This window comes from Silurus aristotelis (assembly GCF_946808225.1).
Source record: "Silurus aristotelis genome assembly, chromosome: 17".
Lineage (NCBI taxonomy): Eukaryota > Metazoa > Chordata > Actinopteri > Siluriformes > Siluridae > Silurus > Silurus aristotelis.
In genome coordinates, this window is record NC_139590.1 from 9,195,309 (window position 1) to 9,215,317 (window position 20,009).

Consider the following 20,009-nt stretch of genomic DNA (forward strand, 5'->3'; position numbering starts at 1 on the left):
AAAACTGCATGTCAGAGCAAAAAAAAAAACCTAAGCAAAAATACAAACTAATATACAAGGACTTACACAGGGCAACCTAAGAAAAGGCAGAAGACTCTGCAAAATTAAAATGGGGAACAGAGTACATAAGTTCAAAGATCAAGCATTTGACAGACACATAAGGGGAGCATATATAGCCTGCAAACAAAGCTAACAGGACTCAGGTAGAAACAATAGGAGACTAATTAAGGACACAGGGACACAATGGAGACATCTGGTGGGGAAACACAAGGAAAGAAAAGACAAGAAAGGTAGAAACAGCAGGAATGCTCAGATTCTGACACCTTTAATGATGAAGATATGTTAAACCTCAATAGCACCTCAGACTGTTTATTTATTTATTTTTGCAAACCTAAGATTTTTTTTGCTGAGAACTTAATGTTATTTAAGACACATATCCATTTAAGAACGGAAACATGTTAATTTGTTCAGACACATTATGCACTAAATAAATTGTTTACCAAAATACTGGCAGTTAACATTAATATTAATGTTGCATCATTAAGACTATAATATTAAAAGTTTACATGTCTTATGAACTCTGTTACCACTGTGATTTCTTAAAAAAGTCAAAGATAATCCTTCTGTCTCAGTGTATGGTTTGGCCAAAGGAAACAGTGAAACTAACAGCAAGATTGAACAATAAAAAAATACATTCTAAATGTTATTTTTCTTCCCCGCTTAATAGAAAGTAATTTTCAGATCGTTAAGCAACCAAGACTCATCTTATCCCTCTTTTAAAATTTAGTAAAAGTGCAGTTAAAGTGCAGTTAAAGCAAATAAACTGAAATAATAATGGCAAAATGACTGATTTTAAAAGCAACTAAGGTCTGTGGGAGCATCAGGAACCAAAGTATGTATACCCACCATCAAGTGGCATGTCCTTAAAATCCTTTGTACAAGGAAAAAGCCTTTAAAACAAAACTGCCATAGAAAAGCCAAACATTTGTAGGCAGGAATCAGCAAAAAGCACTTTTTATCTTTTAGAGTAATGTTCATTTGTGAAATGTTTTATCAGGTTGAAATTTGTTATGCCATATTTTAGAACTTTTTTATCAATAATGATCAGTTCTGGTCATTTAATCCCCCCAAAAAACATCCCAGCTGTGGAGCATGGGGTTGGCAGTATCAATTTATGGGTGGGGTCTTTTGTTGTTACGCTTCAGTACACAAATGTCATTATGAGGAAGAAAGATTATGTAAAAGACTGAGAGCTTTAGGACACCAGTCAGAAAGCTAAACTTTAGTTGCAGCTGACAACAAATTTAAAACAACAATATAAAAGTACTGGAGTTATTATCACAAAACATTGGTTTGAATTACATAGAAAATCTGTGAAGTGAGTTGAAAAAAGTTACACTAGGTACAGTGTCAGGTGGAATGTGTCTCCACCTAGTCCTAGAACTAGTTTAGTGTGGGAACCAACAACATGGGAGGAAGTCCAAACAAGTGATGCAGGTAAAGGAGGTAACAGCTAACACGTATTTATAAGACCACAAAGAGGAAAACAATAACATATTCAGAGACAAAGAACATCCAGAGACAGAAGACTACCTGAAACCGGAAAGAACACTAGATTATGGATATCTATTTGTGGAAAGTTGTGTGTGCTGTATATATACTACTCTTAAATGCAAGAGGTAGGTGTAAAGGAAGCGCTGGTGCTGATGATGAGCATTCAATTGAATTTAGCATATGTTCAATACATTACATTTAAAGCAAGAAACTACAGGTGTAAAGGTTTTTTTCAACCATTTTTTTAAATAGCCATTTCATTTCTGAAATAGGAATAGAAATGAACAAAGAAAATGTCAGGTTATCCAGAAAATAGAGTTATGGTTCTGAACATACATGTATGGCAAAAAAATGAAGAAAGCTGTTTAATTAATACATCAACATACATCAAATGTGTACCATTACATTTGTGCAGCTCTTAAGGTTTATCAGAAAGACAGTAAGTACAAAGTAAAAGCACATATATATATAAGAAATACACTTTTAATGGATATATAACATATTTTTGATTAGCGGTGGAAATATTTACGAAATGATATATATTTTAATAAATATAGTTAAAGTAGAGCTTAAGAGTTAAGGAATCTATCTGTCAAATAAAAAAGACAGTCACCAAAATTAGAATTTTCTCATATACTGTTTTGGGAGTAGGGTCTTGTGGATGCTGATATATGCTCATAGTAACATATTCAAATGCCATGCTCATTTTGGTTACATTTTGAACATATCTCATACCTGTTCAGTGAAGAAATATATGTACTAAATACAGGATTTTATTGTAAATATCCATGTTGGCTGGTCCTTATGTTGTATTCAGAAAGCAACAATTATAAATCTGAAGTCAAATCTCTCTAACACTATTTAATAAAGCATTGTGTGTGTCTTCTCCTTTTCCATTAGGCACACTGTCCCAGTTAAATGGTAAGTTCTCACATCCACACCCACATCTCAAACACACACACACAAACACACAAACACACACACACACACACACACACACACACACACACACACACACAAACACACACACACACACACACACACACACACACACACACACACAAACAAACAATATAACAATCCGGTTGCATCATACAAAAATAATTATGGCTTTATCATTTTATTTTTAAAAAAATTGTTAGATTCCACATTTACTGGTAGTGGATTTTCTGGTTTGTGAGCTAGCAGGTTGAACATTTTATTTCCGAGCGAGTTCGGTGTTACACTTATTCACAAATTTCATGACTAAACAAGTCCATGTTTATAGTTTTCTGTCAGTGTTTTACAAACACAGCAAATATTATTATTTTTACTGACTAGTCGTAAATAAACACTCACGCCAGCACTTAAAACCATGCCATTGTTTACAAAGTTAGAAAAGGGGGGGGGCTTTACACTACTGTTGATACCAAAGATGAATTAACATACATCAACAACTCACAGTATGAGTTTTATTAAACATAATAAATTCTATTTTATTCCTGCATATTACATTTACATATACAATTGACATTTTGGCAGAAGCCCTCATCATTTTCTAAATGATTTTTTTTGTTTTCTTATATATTTTTCACATGATGATAAATGTTTACCTGAACTCAGTTGGGCAATTTTAGGCCATAGGACTGTCATGATTTTATACATAATTACCTAATAATAATAATTACATAACCTCACATGAGCTGTACAGTATATAGTATACTCACAGTGGTGGGTATACAGTGGTGGGTATATATATATATATATATATATATATATATATATATATATATATATATATATATATATATATATATATATATATGGAAACCGTCAAATGTCAAAAGAAGTCAAACTGGAACAAATTGTGGTATAATATAGATATATAGATGTACCATCACAGAGGTCTGAAAACAAACTATTCACTTATTAGAAAGGAATGAATTGAAAAGAAATATGGGGTGGAGATTATAACAAAGGATAATTGAAAGCAAATCAAAACCTCTGACACTGTTGCCATGCAAACAATGACACAAAACAGGGAGGGGAGATGCCAGCTGTAACTGTGAAACACATTTCTATGTAGTGTATTTTTAGTGTCTAATCTAATGCAAGGCCTTAAATGTAAAAAAAAATCATCAAAAGATTATTCTACAATATAAATCTAATATATATATATATACAGTGAGAAAAATAAGTATTTGAACACCCTGCTATTTTGCAGGTTCTCCCACTTAGAAACCATGGAGGGGTCTGAAATTGTCATCGTAGGTGCATGTCCACTGTGAGAGACATAATCTAAGAAGAAAAATCCAGAAATCACAATGGATGATTTTTTTATTATTTATTTGTATGATACAGCTGCAAATAAGTATTTGAACACCTGAGAAAGTCAATGTTAATATTTGGTACAGGAGCCTTTGTTTGCAATTACAGAGGTCAAACGTTTCCTGTAGTTTTTCACCAGGTTTGCACACACTGCAGGAGGGATTTTGGCCCACTCCTCCACACAGATCTTCTCTAGATCAGTCAGGTTTCTGGCCTGTCGCTGAGAAACACGGAGTTTGAGCTCCCTCCAAAGATTCTCTACTGGGTTTAGGTCTGGAGACTGGCTAGGCCACGCCAGAACCTTGATATGCTTCTTACAGAGCCACTCCTTGGTTATCCTGGCTGTGTGCTTCGGGTCATTGTCATGTTGGAAGACCCAGCCTCGACCCATCTTCAATGCTCTAACTGAGGGAAGGAGGTTGTTCCCCAAAATCTCGCAATACATGGCCCCGGTCATCCTCTCCTTAATACAGTGCAGTCGCCCTGTCCCATGTGCAGAAAAACACCCCCAAAGCATGATGCTACCACCCCCATGCTTCACAGTAGGGATGGTGTTCTTGGGATGGTACTCATCATTCTTCTTCCTCCAAACACGTTTATTGGAATTATGACCCAAAAGTTCTATTTTGGTCTCATCTGACCACATGACTTTCTCCTATGACTCCTCTGGATCATCCAAATGGTCATTAGCAAACTTAAGACATGCCTGGACATGTGCTGGTTTAAGCAGGGGAACCTTCTGTGCCATGCATGATTTCAAACCATGACGTCTTAGTGTATTACCAACAGTAACCTTGGAAACGGTGGTCCCGGCTCTTTTTCAGGTCATTGACCAGCTCCTCCCGTGCAGTTCAGGGCTGATTTCTCACCTTCCTTAGGATCATTGAGACCCCACGAGGTGAGATCTTGCATGAAACCCCAGTCCGAGGGAGATTGACAGTCATGTTTAGCTTCTTCCATTTTCTAATGATTGCTCGAACAGTGGACCTTTTTTCACCAAGCTGCTTGGCAATTTCCCCGTAGCCCTTTCCAGCCTTGTGGAGGGGGTACAATTTTGTCTCTAGTGTCTTTGGACAGCTCTTTGGTCTTGGCCATGTTAGTAGTTGGATTCTTACTGATTGTATGGGGTGGACAGGTGTCTTTATGCAGCTAATGACCTCAAACAGATGCATCTAATTTAGGATAATAAATGTAGTGGAGGTGGACATTTTAAAGGCAGACTAACAGGTCTTTAAGGGTCAGAATTCTAGCTGATAGACAGGTGTTCAAATACTTATTTGCAGCTGTATCATACAAATAATTAGTTTAAAAATCATATATTGTGATTTCTAGTTTTTTTCTTTTTAGATTATGTCTCTCACAGTGGACATGCACCTACAATGACAATTTCAGACCCCTCCATGGTTTCTAAGTGGGAGAACTTGCAAAATAGCAGGCTGTTCAAATACTTATTTTCCTCACTGTGTGTGTATATATACAGTGAGGAAAATAAGTATTTGAACACCCTGCTATTTTGCAAGTTCTCCCACTTAGAAATCAATGAGGGGTCTGAAATTGTCATCGTAGGTGCATGTCCACTGTGAGAGACATAATCTAAAAAAAAAAATCCAGAAATCACAATGTATGATTTTTAAACTATTTATTTGTATGATACAGCTGCAAATAAGTATTTGAACACCTGAGAAAGTCAATGTTAATATTTGGTACAGTAGCAAGCATTTGTTTGAGGTCAAACGTTTCCTGTAGTTTATCACCAGGTTTGAACACACTGAAGGAGGGATTTTGGCCCACTCCTTCACACAGATCTTCTCTAGATCAGTCAGGTTTCTGGCCTGTCGCTGAGAAACACGGAGTTTGAGCCCCCTTCAAAGATTCTCTATTGGGTTTAGGTCTGGAGACTGGCTAGGCCACGCCAGAACCTTGATATGCTTCTTACAGAGCCACTCCTTGGTTATCCTGGCTGTGTGCTTTGGGTAATTGTCATGTTGGAAGACCCAGCCTTGACCCATCTTCAATGCTCTAACTGAGGGAAGGAGGTTGTTCCCCAAAATCTCGCAATACATGGCCCCGGTCATCCTCTCCTTAATACAGTGCAGTCGCCCTGTCCCATGTGCAGAAAAACACCCCCAAAGCATGATGCTACCACCCCCATGCTTCACAGTAGGGATGGTGTTCTTGGGATGGTACTCATCATTCTGCTTCCTCCAAACACGTTTAGTGAAATTATGACCCAAAAGTTCTATTTTGGTCGCATCTGACCACATGACTTTCTCCCATGACTCCTCTGGATCATCCAAATGGTCATTGGCAAACTTAAGACGTGCCTGGACATGTGCTGGTTTAAGCAGGTAACCCTTCCGTGCCATGCATGATTTCAAACCATGACGTCTTAGTGTATTACCAACAGTAACCTTGGAAACGGTGGTCCCAGCTCTTTTCAGGTCATTAACCAGCTCCTCCCGTGTAGTTCTGGGTTGATTTCTCACCTTCCTTAGGATCATTGAGACCCCACGAGGTGAGATCTTGCATGGAGCCCCAGTCCGAGGGAGATTGACAGTCATGTTTAGCTTCTTCCATTTTCTAATGATTGCTCGAACAGTGGACCTTTTTTCACCAAGCTGCTTGGCAATTTCCCCGTAGCCCTTTCCAGCCTTGTGGAGGTGTACAATTTTGTCTCTAGTGTCTTTGGACAGCTCTTTAGTCTTGGCCATGTTAGTAGTTGGATTCTTACTGATTGTATTGGGTGGACAGGTGTCTTTATGCAGCTAATGACCTCAAACAGGTGCATCTAATTTAGGATAATAAATGTAGTGGAGGTGGACATTTTAAAGGCAGACTAACAGGTCTTTGAGGGTCAGAATTCTAGCTGATAGACAGGTGTTCAAATACTTATTTGCAGCTGTATCATACAAATAAATAGTTTAAAAATCATATATTGTGATTTCTGGATTTTCTTTTTTAGATTATGTCTCTCACAGTGGACATGAACCTACGATGACAATTTCAGACCCCTCCATGATTTCTAAGTGGGAGAACTTGCAAAATAGCATAATATCAAATACTTATTTTCCTCACTGTATATATATATATATATATATATATATATATATATATATATATATATATATATATATATATATATATATATAATATTTTAAGAGTAAGTTCAAGGCATTATCACTAGAGGTGATGCTAGACAGTGCTGGGCAATGTTAGCCTAATTATGTAGCTAATGTCTGCTGGTTAAACCATAATCATAGGCAGCTTTCTTTGGGGGGTTTTTTCTGTGAAATTCTGTGCCCTTTGGATTTTTTGACATATTTATTGTATACCAAAGCCTTTTTAAACTTAGTTATCCAAGATGACAATTTTTTTTTCACAATACAATATCCTGCACTTGACAGTCCAGTATCTACTGTCTTATGTAAGACTGTAGAATAAGGATGTGTGTTTTTCTGACCTCCTGCTTTTTTTTTTTCTACCAGTGTGTGTGGTCAGGCTTTACTTAACACAAAGATTGTGGGTGGTGAAAATGCTGTTGCCGGGTCCTGGCCTTGGCAGGTCAGCTTTCAGGCAGGTGGCAGCCATTTCTGTGGTGGCAGCTTGATCAATCAGAACTGGGTCTTATCTGCTGCTCATTGTTTCCAAAGGTATATAAGGAGTTATAAGGAAACAATCTTGAATAAGTACACAATATAAATGTGCATATATGTATTTTCATAGTGCACAACATATAAGGCATTACATAATTTACTGTAATTGAGTAATGCTGTTTATTGTAAATTTAAGACAAGGAGACAAGGGGTGGATAGTGGCAAATGTAAATCAATCAATCATTCAATCAATCAATCAAAACCTCTCTTCATTTTCAGCATTACAGCAGCAAGAATAACGGTCCTTCTTGGAATGGCAAGTCTGGAGGGGACTAATCTTTATATGCAGAAAACAAATGCTACTAACATTATCATCCACCAACAGTATGACCAAACAACCAATGACAATGACATTGCACTAGTCCAACTCTCCTCTTCATTGAATTTCAATGATTATGTAAGGCCAGTGTGCCTTGCAGCATCCAACAGTACTTTGCCTGGTGGTACAAATGTCTGGGTCACAGGATGGGGTAGAATTACTGTTAACAGTGAGTACTTTAATGCTTGCTTTATTATATTATTGCATTAAAGCTTTGCTTCATTTGGTAAATGCATCACATCCAGTTGATTGCAGGTTTTAGTGGTTTATTTTAATGTTGAGATCTGTAAAATAAATAAATAAATAAAGAAATAAGAAAAATATATTTACAAAAAAACATTTCTGGCTTTGGAATATACATTTTTCTCACCCCTGAAAATCAAGCTGGCCAGCTTGGTGGACCACATTTTATGACTTTATTTGCTGGTATTTTCTGAATTTTCAGAGCTTCAGAAATACTAGCAATGAATAGGCTACTAATGTAAAATCTTAGAGTTTATTTAAATATTTATCTTTAATTTATATTTTAATATTAACAATTATTGGTCAGGATACTGAAAATAAATTACTAGCTGACAAAGATGGTGTATCTATTTGGTGAGCATGTTTTGAGTTTTGGTGTGTTTTAGCTGGTCACATCAAACCGAATTCCCCAGTAAAGAATATAAATTTCATGTTTGTGAATGTTTATTATGAATGTTCACAGTGAGTCTGCCATCCCCTCAAACCCTGCAGGAAGTGCAGATACCGATTATTAGTAACACTGACTGTGCAAAAACATATGGATCTGCTTCTATAACAAACAATATGATGTGTGCTGGTTTGCCTCAGGGTGGGAAAGACGCATGCCAAGTAAGAAACCTAACAACTGTCCTAATATTTCTGCTTACAGTTAAGGGTCATACAAATTTAAAATGTAGACATGTAGCTAACAGCTTGTTGTTCTTGCAGGGTGATTCTGGAAGTCCACTGGTGGTTAAGTTCAACACCACCTGGATTCAGGCTGGGATTGCGAGCTTTGGCTATAGCTGCGCTCTACCTAATTTCCCCGGTGTGTACACCAGAGTGTCTCAGTACCAGAGTTGGATTAACAGCAAGATCAACAGCCTTCAACCTGGATTTATAAAATTCTCAAATGGCAATTGTGTCTCCCCCAATCTTTTCTGTCTGACTCTATCTCTCTCTGTCATTCCTTTCTTCCTCTTTCTTTGCAACTTGTAGTGATGCCAGTCAAATTGAAAAGTAAGCTAATATTAATGTATTTATGTCGATGCCTTACAAAAGGTCTTACTTACTTACTTATATACTGAATTTTTTTTCCACAGCTTTTACTTAATCACTAGTAACTACATTTTCTGCAAAATCTAGAAAAACTACATTTTAAAATGTGTGTAACAAAGACATTACATAAAATCTGACAATCCTGATCACACGTTATTTTCCATTTATAAAGAGAAGGCTCATTAGCTGGACTAGACTTGTTGAGGATCCCCTGCTTGTTTCTTCAGCCTCTTTCTGTGCTTTTTGCTGACCTCTGTCTGTGTACTGAACGACAGACTGAAGAGAAAAATCATACAGAAATAATTGATCTATGCTTTTCTGCACTTCTAGCAACAACTTTTCACCAAAAGTTTTCAAGCTTGCAATCTTTTAAACTTAGAATGAACACTTAGTTGAATGTGTTTTATTGTTCATATCTTATTTTAATATATTGAGGTATTACATTGAACAATCTGTAATAGATATTAGTAATTACTAAAATAATTAATAATTACCCAAAAAACAACCATTAATAATGTAATTATTGTTTTGTGCATATTTTATTGAGATATTACATTGTATGTGGCTTATTACGTAATACCAAATATTGCATCGAAAAAACTAAAATAATTGCATATTTTATTACATTTATTTTTAACATAATTATTTAAAACATTCTGTGAACATACAACATTCATGTGTACTTTTTTGAATTTCCCATTCTAGACTTATTCCAACCTTTTTGTTTTAATAACCTTCCCACTTGTAGGAAGGTTTTGGGCACATGGGAATTTTCATGCTGGAACATGTTTTGGCCTCAGTTTCAGACAAAGAAAATTATTTGAATTCTATGGGTTTACATACCAGGCCATAATAAAATAAATTATCAGGTCCTTATCGGGTCTTGAAATTCCGTAAAATACAACCTCAAATGACCAACAACCAGTGGTGGGCTGTGCATTTCACACTTAGGCCTTCATTGATGTCCTACCTGAATCAATTCATCTCTTAATACAATCATTATGACACCACATCTGTAGAAACTAATAAATATTGTAAAAAAAAAAAAAGTATAACAGAACAGTGGATCACAGACAGGTAGCTCATGCAGTGAGAATAAATGTCATTTCAAAAGCCAGGATTCCTAATACAACAAGTATACTTTTACTGACGTCACAGCTGCACTGCAAGTATAGATCATCTCTAGCAAAAGTAATAACATTAAAAATCTAAAATGACCTCGAGTTTTCTGTGCATTTTTGTGCATTTTTTTGTGCATCAAGTTTTGGGACAAATTTTACAGAAAGGATATGCAAAAGTATAAATGGTTTAGAAAAAAGCTAAACAACTGTTTTGAACCACTTTGGCTGACCTATCTTTTAAATGTCCTTGTAAGTGTATCTGTGACCAAATAAATTTCTGTTAGCCATTGTGAAAAATAAAAACAGCTAAATCCTTGTGCAGCTTGTGCAGTTTGCTATGCAATCTATGTCTTCTAGTCTGCCTTGGAGTAAACAAGTCCGACTGGTTCAAGCAACATACATTTGAAGCTACCCAGAGCCCATGCTTTTCATTTCTGCAGGTCTTACAACAATATGTGGTGTAAAATCTGAACTCTGATTGGAAAGAAACTCCAACATAAAATTACACTCAGTTGTGCTACTTCTTGAAGTGAGAGAAATTAAAGAATAGACTATTGGAAATAATTTAATACATATCCATGAACAAAAATATATAAAAATGTAAGCCTGTGATTCTGAAAGAGTTTTAGGCCAGCAGAAAAGGCCTTTCTGGCAATGACAGTCCGGCTTGTATTGTGATGTTCTTTAACTTCCCTCATCATAAAACACTCTTGACCAGTGTTGGGCAGTAACGCGTTACTAGTTACAGTAACTAATACTGTAACGTGTTACTTTAAAAAAATAAAGTAACTCTGTTACCATTACCATATGGTGCGTTACCTGTTACTTTTTTAAATGAATTAATTTCGGCTGAAGTGTAGACTACAGCCTAACATGCTTACAGCAGCGTCGCATTGTAGGATTGGTGGATAAACCACTGTAAACACGAAGAAGACGCATTGTAGGATTGGTGGATGAACCACTGTAAACACGAAGAAGACGCACTGTGAGCGTGTCTCCGTTTATTCAGGTCTGTGCGGCAGTAATGGCGAGTCGAGGCGAGAGCAAGACGAGTTTCTCAAAGTGGAAATATGCTCATTATTTCACTTTAGTTGAGTATAAAGACAAAAACTTTTAAGTCAAATGTAAGTTGTGTCTTTCTGGTTCGAAGCTCGTATCTACTGCGATAAACAGCAACTCCAATCTGTTCAAGCTGCTCCAGGACCTCCATGCCTGAGGAGCTAGTAGCTAGAAGCTAACCCGGTGTTCTGTTTTCACACTTCAGCTGTGAAAGGAACATGTTTAAGAGCTCAACACAACAGCAGAAGCCACTTTAGTTTTTGATTGTGAATATATTATTCAGCTTGTTTTGTTATTTATTTCAGAAATCCTTGATATATTCAGTTTGTGCTGGTCTGACTTTAATAAAAGTGTTTAAAAATGACTTTGTGTTTAAGTCAGTTTTGTGTTTGTATAAACCATAACGCATAAGAGAGCATTAATGGGAACATTAAAGAAGGTTATTTAAAAAAGTAACTAAAAAGTTACTTTTAACAGTAACGCATTATTTTTGGTGTAAGTAATCAACAAAGTAACGGAGTTACTTTTTGAATGAAGTAACGAGTAACTGTAACTAGTTACTATTTTTTAGTAACGAGCACAACACTGCTCTTGACGATCTGTTCTTGGACGGCATGGATATCTTCCCACAAGTACATATTTATTTATTTTTTAACAACTTTTTAGCAGACCTTGTGACATTTGCATGTTGTGCTATTTTATCAGCATTATAGGGTAGTGGATTTTCTCTTTTAAATACTACTCTTAATTGTCAATTATCATGTGGCCACCTGTGTGATTAGACTCATTTGCTGGTGAATTCCCGTTAATTACAAATTTTATTTTATGTTTTCTGATACATTCGCTGGGGAGTACTTATTGTTAAATTCTCCATGATATTAAATTATTTAAAACCAATAAAGCAGATTTGTACAAATATATAATTGTATAGGATCCCATAGAAAGTATTCATTTAAAAGAAATCTGTCAGGGCATACCCATTTATAGATACCCAAGAATGTAGTAAAGGTGAAGAGAATTTCTGATTGGGTGATGTTGGAAGTTGAAGGAGCAATGATAAATGCCATCAGTGCCTATGCTCCACAAGTGGGTTGTGAGATGAAGGAGAAAGAAAAATTCTGGAGTAGGTTAGATGAAGTGGTAGATGGTGTACCTAGGAAAGAACGATTGTGATGGTGATTAGGGCAGACTTTATTGGCCAGGTTGTTGAAGGAAACAGAGGTGATGAGGTGGTGATGGGTAGGTGTGGCTTTAAGAAGAGGAATGGGTAGATTTTGCCAAAAGGATGGAAATGGCAGTGCTAAATACATATTTTAAGAAGAAGGAAGAGCATAGGGTGAAGTACAAGAGTGGAGAAAGGTGGACTATATTTTATACAGGAGATGCAACCTGAAAGGTGTTGGCAGGGGACAGTGTAGCTAGACAGCATCACATGGTTGTCTGTAGGATGGCTTTGGAGGTGAAGAAGATGAGGAGAAAAGTGAGGACCCAAAAAAGAACAAGATGTTCTAGTCCTCACTCTGTTCTAGTCCTCCTCTTTATCTTCACCTCCAAAACCATCAAACACACCACCATCCAAGGCTGTCTAGCTACACATTCCCCTGCCAACACCTTACAGTCTCCAATCTCCTTCAGGTTGCATTTCCTACATAGAACATAGTCCACCTGTGTACACCTTCCTCCACTCTTATACATCACCTTATGATCCTCCTTCTTCTTAAAATAAGTGTTTACCACTGCCATTTCCATCCTTTTAGCAAAATCTACCACCATTTGCCCTTCCACATTCCTCACCCTAAAGCCATACTTACCCATCACCTCCTCATCTCCTCTGTTCCCTTCACCTACATGAAATCTGCCCCAATCACCAATCTTTCAATCCTAGGTACACCTTCTACCACTTCATCTAGCTCACTCCAGAATATTTTCTTCTCCTCCATCTCACAACCCATTTGTGGAGCATAAACACTGATGACATTTATCATTGCCCCTTCAACTTCCAGCTTCACGTTCATTACCCTATCAGAAACTCTCTTCACTTCCACTACACTCTTACTGTACTCTTTCTTCAGAATCACCCCTACACCATTTCTCTTTACATCCACACCATGAAAGAACAGTTTAAATTCACCTCTAATGTTCCTGGCCTTACTCCTTTTCCACTTGGTCTCCTGAACACACAACATATCTACCTTTCTTCTCTCCATCATATCAGCTAACTCTCTCCCTTTACCAGTCATAGTACCAACATTTAAAGTACCGGCCCTAACCTCCACTCTTCTACACTTCTCCTTTCCCTTCCATCTCTGTAGGCGACTTCCTACTCTCTTTCTCCTCCTTCGGCCAACAGTAGCCCAATTTCCACCGGTACCTTGTTTGCTAACGATACCTGTGGCGGTCGTTGGTAACCCAGGCCTCGACCGATCCGGTATGAAATTCTCTTTCGCCATCCGCATTTTGATTTGGCACGTTTTAAGCTGGATGCCCTTCCTAACGCAACCCTCCCCATTTATCCAGGCTTGAGACCGGCACTAAGAGTGAACTGGCTTGTGCCCTAATTGCTGGGTTAAAAGAAGCTATTTAGCATAGAGTGTACAAATGGCAGAACCCTTCCATTTTTGCTTCTGGTATTTCAAAGAAACAAAATAAGCTCATTTTAAATAAAGAATAATGAAAAAGAATAATCTCTGTGATAATTAACAGCGCTAGTGTTTGGATCTAAGTAAAGTTTATTTTTCTGCTATCCCTAGTGTATTGAAAGCTATACTCCATACACTGGACAGCACAACTAAAAGAAAAGTTATGAAATGAAGAGAATTTTGAATAGGGTTTTTTTTTTTTTTTTTTTTTTTACGTATTCATAGAAACAAATACAGTATATAAAATATAAGTCAGTGATTCTGATCGTGTTTGGGCCAGCAGAGAAGGCCTTGCTGGCCCTGATGGTCTGCTTCTTAAACAAGCCAGTTAAACTGCATTGTCATACACAATGTTTTGTTTTTTAAAAACAAAAGCAAGACAACAGGAAACACAGAATCCAGAATTTGACAATAATTAGGTGAAATTTGAAGTGGGGTTTAATGATGTGCAGCAAGTGAGCTAATTGGAAACTTAGTTCAGAGCCATTATTTGACATTTATAAAATGTTATTTAATACAAATCATTTCTAAACCTGAAATATATTATGATGCAATTCTACTATAAAACAGATACAATACATACCATTTAAAATTATTATATTTTAATTTATAATAGTGACACATTCTCCATTCAACCTTGCATTAAACCTATTAATTGATATTTTGCTGTCAAATTTCTGGTTTGTCAACTATAACTGGTGGCATAGTGTTTAGTATGAATCAGGCCATTATGCACTGAAGAAACAGTTCACCTTTCCAATGCCAGTGTAACTAGTTATGAAAACAACATTCATTGCATAGGTGGGGCAGGTGGCAAACTAAATATTGTTTTCTTATTGTTGTTTTCAACTTTACTGCACTACAGAAACACATTCAGTTATGAGAAGGCAAATCTCATTCCTGTCTCTCTATTTAAAAACAATCCAAAGATAATTTTATTGATGAATTCATTTTCATAACCTGTCTATTGCTAATACATATATTTCAGTTAATTCCATTTCAGTTGGTTTGTTAAATGAGTGTTACTGCAAAAAAATATATAAATCAGCATATTCAAGGTCTTTTTTTTTTTTTTGCAACAAACATCACTCTACTGAACTCTACACCACTAAAACACAGATATATCACTAATGCTTTTTTAGATTTAAATCCATTTGGAGGATGCAACTGGGGAAACATTGAAAGATTTTGAAATGTTTTTTGATTGACAGTCCTTCATTTTTTTTTAAGTTTAACATCTTATGTTTTGTATTTATTTGCTGCACATATATTTACAAATTTATCTGCACTTGTCAGTTTGCAAAACCATTTGGTTGTTGTATTCTTTGCTGATTTCTGAGTTACATTTGGTTTCACCTAGTAGTTATATATGTTAAGGGTGTGGGTGGGAAAAACTAGTCCTAGGACAGTGTGGGAATCAACCTCTAATTAGGGAGACACAGGTGAGGTAGAAATTGAAGTGAAAGTCTAATACATTTTGAGGCAGGACACAGAACACTACCTAACACCAGATAAAACACAGCATCATGGAGAATTGTTTGTGGAAAGTCATGTATGTGGTATGTGTTCTGCTCTTTAAAGCTACAGGTAGGTGGAATAAAATGGCTTATTTTAATGAAAATTACACAAATTTAACATATATTGCATTTAAAGCAAGACACTACAGTCCAAATAATTCATAGAATAGACGTAAAACAATTACAATGTATGATGTCTCCTAATTTAAATGTGCATGTATTTACATACTTAATAAAACCCGAAATTGAATATTTTTAATTGGTAAAATTAAATATTAATTTCACTTTAAAACAAAGACTGATACACATTAAAAAAAATATTTTTTTGTTTACTATTTTTACTATTTACAAAATAAACCAACTGTAAACCAAACCGCTGTAATATCCACATAAATAGAAAAAAAGGAAAGATCCCATTAGTCATGTGTTCTGCATTTAGATAAAAATAAATAAATAAATAATTAAAAAAAAAACTGATAACCTATGCCATGTACTGAAATACTGAACTACTAAACTTCAGGCTGGCTATAAAATGGAATGTCTAAAAGGCACATATGTATAATGTTAAAATGGTGTCAATATCCTATTTCAGTATATTGCATTTTAAGGTTAAGCACCTATATTCACATATATTCTTGATAAAGCACTATTATTTATACTGATGTTTTCTAAACGCTACAAATGTTTGTTTTCTATGAGTGTGTAACACATCCATTGGTCCCGCGCTGGAAAAAAAAAAGAGAGAGAAAGAAAAAGTTCACCAAGCAGGTTCCTTTTTTACTTTCGCTTTCGTTTCCACTACTCCCACCGGCCTCACCCACACACTCGCGGTTTGGGACGCCTTGCCATTTTGACGTTTTCACTCGGACAGGTGTTACACCAGATTCTATGACCATCGTATGTTGTGACCATAGAGGGCGCTGTTACTAAAATGCAGCTTAAAATAGATCGTCTAGAGAAGTTCGCTACGCAAACAGCGTAAATGCAAACATCCGCGTCCACTGTTCATTAAATGTTGTTGTGAGAACGCGCCTAGCGCCGTGCGCGTTACCTTAAACGCGCGTGCAGAACAGTGGCGTCGTGCTGCATAGAAACAGTTGCATGCGCAAGTTGCATTCTTTGCAGCACGACGGCACTGTTCTGCACGCGCGTTTAAGGTAACGTGCACGGCGCTAGGCGCGTTCTCGCACCACTGGCATCTGTACACCTGTACGGTCCACTCGCTCACCGCTGGCACATAGTGTTACTACAATTACTGCAATTTTATTGACTTGACAAACTCGTTCTTAAGCAAACCTTTATGACCTGGCATTTTTTCACAGACCCTTATTGGCTTTGTTGGAACATTCACATTTAAAGAATTAATGCTTAACTAATTAACAATTCAAATTCTGCAATAGACACAAGTTATATAGTAAAGCTGAAAATAGTAAAGCTGATTGTTTAAAAGAGCATCGTGTCTCTCTGTTTTAGGCACACTTTCTCAGCTGGATGGTAAGTTGTTGTCCCCCACCTACCCCCACACACATATATTATGTGTGCCTCATAACCACCATAATTTAAACACTGTCTTTGGTGATATTGTTTTTGTTTAACACTGTTACAATTAATGCATACTAACCTTGTGTGTGTGTGTGTGTGTGTGTGTGTGTGTGTGTGTGTGTGTGTGTGTGTGTGTGTGTGTGTGTGTGCTTTTGTGACCTTCCCCTTTACTACCAGTTTGTGGTAAGCCTTCCTCAAACAACAGGATTGTAGGTGGTGTAGATGCTCTTAATACATCCTGGCCTTGGCAGGTCAGTTTTCAAGAAAATAACAACCATTTTTGTGGTGGCACCCTGATCACTCAGAACTGGGTCTTATCAGCTGCTCACTGTTTAATAAGGTATAATAAGAGTTATACTTGAAAAAGTTCTAAATAACCAAAAGAATAATGTAGGTATTTGCATATTCAATGTGTTTAACACAGTGTGTCTCAGTTTATTGGGAGCTGGTTATTACTGCTTATTAGAAATATGAAACTTATGGAAATAAGGCATAGGAAAAAAAGATTTTCCTTTATTTTTTTTAGGAGAAAGGCATCTGATATCACAGTCTACCTAGGAATACACAGTTTGGAGGTGACTACCTCTAATACACAGAGCAGAAATGTTATTTCCATTATCACCCACCCAGAATACAATCCTAGCACTAGTTACAATGATATTGCACTAGTCAAACTCAACTCTTCAGTGAGCTTCACAGATTATGTCAGGCCGGTGTGCCTTGCAGCAATCAATAGTTCTTTTCCTAGAGGTTCTACAGCCTGGGTCACAGGATGGGGTAGAATTGCTTCTGACAGTGAGTACTACAAACCATTGGACATCATGCTTAATTTATGTTATTGCATCAAATAATTCTGGTGTGGTTGTAGATAAAAATTTCTGAATAACTGCATGAAATGCAACAATATAGACAATGTTTTTACACAATTTTGGTGACTGGAAAATCTAGAAAATTTTCTTAGCTTAGACATCTAGACACAATATGGAAGCTGGAAAATAACTGCTGGCAAAGAAAGTCCTCCTGATTTGATGAGCTTGGTCTGGTACCTGGTCAGATCAAACTGGATTTTTTTAGCAAGGTTCATTACATAAATGCATGTTGGTAAAATTTCATGTGTTTTTACAGTGAATCTGCAGTCTCCTAAAACCCTGCAGGAGGTGAAGGTGTTGATCCTCAGTAACCAACAATGTGAAACCCCAACTGAAAAAAGTATCTGTGCAGGTTTACCCCAAGGGGGAAGTGATGCATGCACGGCAAGATATTTAAAACCTGCCATAATATTTGGATAAACATTGTTGTGTTAGAAAAGCAGACACATAGCTAACATTTTGTTGCCTCTGCAGGGTGATTCTGGAGGTCCACTGGTGTCAAAGCTAAACACAACCTGGGTTCAGGCTGGGATTGTGAGCTATGGATATAACTGTGCTTTACCCGCTTTCCCCGGTGTGTACACCAGAGTGTCTAACTACCAAGAGTGGATAAGCAATCAGATCAGCAGTAGTCAACCAGGATTTGTGTTCTCATCTGGCACCTCCATCAACCTCTTCTGTCTGTTCTTTTCTTTTCACATCATCGCTTTTTTAGTCTCCATCTCAATTTTCTAGTAATGATTACCAAATTTACCATACAAGCAAAACAAATCTGTATCTGTAGTTATAACTCTAGTACCTAACCCTGATTTTATTTTCTTTTATTTCAAATGTACATTTTAGCATAGATACAAAAAACAATACATTATGAACATTTGTACAGATGGCAGTAAGGATGGCTGAACAGTTACAGTCTGTCATTTCATTTAATGCTAGGCAAACAATATTTTACCCAAGTATTGTAGTATAGCAACAAAGTATATAGAGGTGGATGGGTTGCAAAGGTAAAGCTAAATAGATTTGTACAGCTTTCTAGTGGATGACTGCAGTGTAGTTTATAACTCTGCCTATTTCCAGGTTAAAGAAACCCCAAACACCCAATTATTGCTGTGATCATACTAATTGACTGATGTTTCGCAAAAAGTGTTTATGTTGACACTCAGTAAAACACAGGCACACACAAATGTATAAAGTAATTACAAAACCAAAAACCCAGCATGATAAACAATATGAACACAGCAGTTCACAGCTTTAATTAAGGATAATAAGTAAAGTAATAAAGAGTGTCATTCACCATATTATTATTTTTGTATAATTATTTTAACCAATTACTTTTGGGAATGGTGTCATACAAATTCATTTGATCCTTATTTCTATAAAAAAAAAGCTTTTTATAAAACCCACTCCAGGCCTTCACTGTGTTTAATTGTCACTGTTCTCTCAATTAAACTACAATTGTGATTCAATATATGTACTTTTTACTCACTATATTTTTATTGACAATGACAGTTAGTGATTACATTCTGCATCTCTGTTGAAGAAGCAGCCTTTGTTTAAGTTCTCTCTGAGACTGGGTGGTGTATTGAATCAGTCAGCTCTAAAAAATATTGTTTTACTTTATCTAACATTAATTACTTTATTTTTATTTGTCCATTAAATTCTAATGGTTTGTCTACTTTGAGACATTAAACTGTACATGTATTTGGTAATTAAAGATACCTGTTTGAAAGATTGCTTTATAACTTTGTCTTTTTTGAAAGACTTGTTTGGCCTACGTTCAATATGAGTTAAATACACAAGAACTGTTTAAATCACATGCTATACATTTTACTCAAGTCATACTGGAATTGGTGACTTATACCTTGTAATGGTGTAATTTTTGTAGTAAGGTATCAACACTTTTACGCAAGTAGGATTGTCAGGAGTCCTTTACACCACAGTTTGTGGTGAAGCTGGTTCCAATTAGCTGCAGTCCAGACAGAATGACATGGTGTTCAAGTATGGAAAGAAAGCCATGTTGGGTTATTAGGTTTGCTCAGGTGTGGCAGGGTAGCTCAGTGGGTAAGGTGTTGGTTTACTGATCAGAAAATCAGGGTTTCAAGCCCTGGTGTTGCAAAAGTGCCACCCAGAGCCATACTGGAATTGGTC

The 20,009-nt window shown here is 36.4% G+C and overlaps 2 protein-coding genes across 2 annotated transcripts; both read left to right on the forward strand.

The window, feature by feature from the left end:
• Positions 1-1,140: 1,140 nt before the first annotated feature.
• LOC310739981 (chymotrypsin-like protease CTRL-1) lies at positions 1,141-10,544 on the forward strand. The gene is made up of 7 exons (XM_083566281.1): positions 1,141-1,679; positions 2,455-2,473; positions 7,347-7,511; positions 7,734-8,002; positions 8,540-8,685; positions 8,785-9,901; positions 10,490-10,544. The coding sequence occupies exons 1-6, from the start codon at positions 1,619-1,621 to the stop codon at positions 9,052-9,054; spliced, it is 930 nt and encodes a 309-aa protein (XP_083422407.1). The 5' UTR covers positions 1,141-1,618; the 3' UTR covers positions 9,055-9,901; positions 10,490-10,544.
• Positions 10,545-15,412: 4,868 nt separating this feature from the next.
• LOC310739983 (prostasin-like) lies at positions 15,413-19,590 on the forward strand. Its single transcript, XM_083566285.1, has 6 exons — positions 15,413-15,520; positions 16,924-16,944; positions 17,170-17,332; positions 17,519-17,787; positions 18,118-18,245; positions 18,336-19,590. The coding sequence occupies exons 1-6, from the start codon at positions 15,460-15,462 to the stop codon at positions 18,594-18,596; spliced, it is 903 nt and encodes a 300-aa protein (XP_083422411.1). The 5' UTR covers positions 15,413-15,459; the 3' UTR covers positions 18,597-19,590.
• The last annotated feature ends 419 nt before the right edge of the window (positions 19,591-20,009 follow it).